Source organism: Phragmites australis, chromosome 9 (genome assembly GCF_958298935.1).
Source record: "Phragmites australis chromosome 9, lpPhrAust1.1, whole genome shotgun sequence".
In the NCBI taxonomy this organism is placed as follows: domain Eukaryota; kingdom Viridiplantae; phylum Streptophyta; class Magnoliopsida; order Poales; family Poaceae; genus Phragmites; species Phragmites australis.
Window position 1 is genome coordinate 7,574,522 of NC_084929.1, and position 2,988 is coordinate 7,577,509.

The 2,988-nt window shown below is 56.9% G+C and overlaps 1 protein-coding gene across 1 annotated transcript; it reads right to left on the reverse strand.

Moving 5' to 3' along the window:
* Nucleotides 1–779: 779 nt before the first annotated feature.
* Nucleotides 780–2,774, reverse strand: LOC133928585 (zinc finger CCCH domain-containing protein 35-like). Its single transcript, XM_062374994.1, has 2 exons — nt 1,430–2,774; nt 780–1,293 (listed from the first exon to the last, which is right to left on the reverse strand). Exon 1 carries the CDS (start codon nt 2,648–2,650, stop codon nt 1,481–1,483), a length of 1,170 nt encoding a protein of 389 aa, XP_062230978.1. The 5' UTR covers nt 2,651–2,774; the 3' UTR covers nt 780–1,293; nt 1,430–1,480.
* Nucleotides 2,775–2,988: the final 214 nt, after the last annotated feature.

The window sequence follows — 2,988 nt, forward strand, 5'->3', positions numbered from 1 at the left end:
AGGCTTATTTTTGGTAACACAAAAGTAGTACTCCACGAAATATATCAGGTTTATTTGCAACTCGAGTCATAGATGCACAACACTGTTCTAAATAAATCATGCTAGATTTAGGACACAAGACATTAGGTTTATCTGTAACACAGGAAATTTGCGCGACACTGCGAATCAGGCAAAAATCTACGAGAACGTTCAGGATGCTAGAATTTTGTCGATCCATACGGGAATGTTTCAATGCTTGGAACGAGGGGTTTTTTGTTGATTATTAGGAGAACTAAACAGTTTCCGGTGTTGCACACTGCCTCCTGTCCCTCAAAAGCACTCAGGCTGCCTGCTGGTTTGCTCGGGGGTGATCGCGCAAATTCTGCAGCCTGCATGCCAATAGATAAACAAATGCAACGATTAAGAAATGTCACACCCAGTTCATGCATATGCTGTTAATAAGGCAGGCAGCTAGCCGTCTGAAATTGAATTCAATGCAGTCCATGATTTATGTACTCGAGTCTCACATAACCAAGTACTAATCGCACGCACAACAGTGATCACTGACAGGGATTGACGTCGCCGGGAAGGCGCCAACGGACTTCGTCTCGGCCCGGGACAGCGACCCTCCGACAGCTCCCGGTACTAGAAGCAAGCCACCTCACTGATCATCGTCACCACGCATCGATAAAGCACAAGGATAGCACAGTTACTTCACGAGATCGATCCAAATTCATCGATCACGACCGGCTATCACAAGCTTAATTACGGGATAGTATCATAAAAAGAGGTGTGCTGGATTCATCATACAAAGGCGGTTTTAATTCCTTGGCAGCGAAAATAGTACAGGGTACATATGCTTCATAAGCAGCAGATCAATAAGCAAATACATCGACCAAAATAAAATACAGAGCAATAAGTCGTGATCTTAAGGTAGTAACAAAATGAACAAGGGAAAAATGAGACGCCAAATAAACATCGACTAAGGACGTTCTCCTGGAATCGCCGAAATTGGAGGCTGACGGCCGGCCGGCGGAGTCGCCGTAGATGCCGGCGGTGCAGAATCCGACCACCTTCTTCAGTCTTTGATCACCAACATGATCATCGCCTCCCATGCTCTATGCATGCTCTAACTCCATACACACACACCCAAATACATAAACACATACTATGTACATGTACACACAATGTTTGGCCTGCCATATCTTCTTGATCCATTTCTTTGTACCTAGTTTTGTTGGTGGCATGTCCTTCCCCCTCCACTGCCAATCTGCCATGCCACCCATAGCAAATCCACCCTGCTCCTTCCCTTCCCTAACGCATAGGAAGGACGAACATATGTACAAGGATTAGGAGAATCTTGAAACAAGGAAAAATAACTCTTTTTTGGAGATCTTTTCTACAATTCTCCTCCAGCGGCAGTACTGTTGTCTCCTTGCTTCCTACTTACCATGGACGCTACTCAAGAGGAGCCATGGATCCCGTCGGCTTCTTGGGTTGCTCAGTTGATGAGGTCGGAGACCCAGCCGACGTCGGGGGCGGTGGCTGGGCCCGTGCTTTCCGCGGTGGCGGCCGCGGCTGTGTCGTTGGGTACGGTGGCTTCTTTGCTGAGCCGCTCGAACACCTTCTCGCGGAGGGCTCTCCCGGACTCCACCCTCTCCATGAGTGGCTCCACCTCCTCCAGAAGCCCAAGGTTGAGCCGCTCCACGGTCATGATGGTGGTGCCGGAGGCGGTGGTCACCGTCACCGGGGAGGGTCTGGTCGGGGTGGACGGGAGGCTGTAGAACCCGTTGGATTTGGTCGACCCGTAGGAGCCGGAGGGGTAGCCGGCCAGGAAGGAAGCGCCAGACGGGGCCGACCTCGGCGAACCGCTGAGGCGGAGCTGACGGAGGGAGGCGAGAACGTCGCTGACGGGCGAGCCGACGCCCGTCCAAGAGCCGCGGCGAAGCGCGCCGGCGGCGTCCGGCGACATTGGAGGCGACTCGGACGGCGGCGACCTGGGCGGCGAGACAAGCGTGCTGGTAGGGGACGAAGATATCATGCTCTTAGTGAGATAGCTCTCGAACGCCTGGCGGCGGAGCGGCGAGCCGTCGTAGGACTCGGCGAGCGGCGACGACGCGGACGCGCCCCTGGGGCTGGGGGACTGCTGCTGAGGCGGAAGCACGCGGAGCTGGTCCGGCGTGTGCGCGAAGAAGCAGACGCGGCGGCGGCACGCGGTGCCGTCCTTGCAGGGCTGCGTGCGGTAGCGCGCCGGGTGGAGCCAGCACTCGAACACCCCATGTGCGAACTCGCAGGAGTCCCCGCGCTTACACCCGCCCTTACGGAAGTCCGGGCACGCAGCGCCGGAGTAGTGGTACCGCCTCGGGTCCCGCCGGCGCGCCTTCTCCCCCGGGTGCGCAAACGGGCATTCCGTCCAGTCGTGGCTCCGGCCGCGCGCGCACCTCCGCACCTTGAACTCGTACATCCGGAACTCATCGCACGCGTACGCGTCCACTGCCACCGCAGCAGCCTCCTCGTCGTCCTCCTCGAACCCCGCCGCCTCGTTCGACGGCAGGTAATGCCGCAGAGCCGCCAGAAGGCTGTACGGCGACCCCTCGTCCCCCTCCACGCCGCCGCTAGCCGGGCCCTGCTGCCACGGCGGCGCATGCGCTCCCTCTCCCATCATCATCATGGCCGATTCGTTTGTTGGGCGTGGGTGGTGCTGGTGATCTTTGTTTGCGATCTCGTGAACTCAGGGTGCGGAGGCGGTAGTGCGTGGAAGGCTTGGCTCAGGCGTGGACGGGGAAGAGGAGGCTGAGGGGACGCCAGTTTATAAACAGGCCATCTAACCGCGGTTAGCCGTCGGGCGGTGCCGTTGATTCGACTCGTGTCCGGAGCTAACCGCGGGTTAATTCGACCGCCGTTAACTGACGGAGAGGCGGAGAGGAAGGGCTTGCGCGGGCGGCAAACTGACGCCGTCTCACTTCGGTGTCGTTATCCGCGGGTAGGCAGGGAGGACAGCTTCACTGA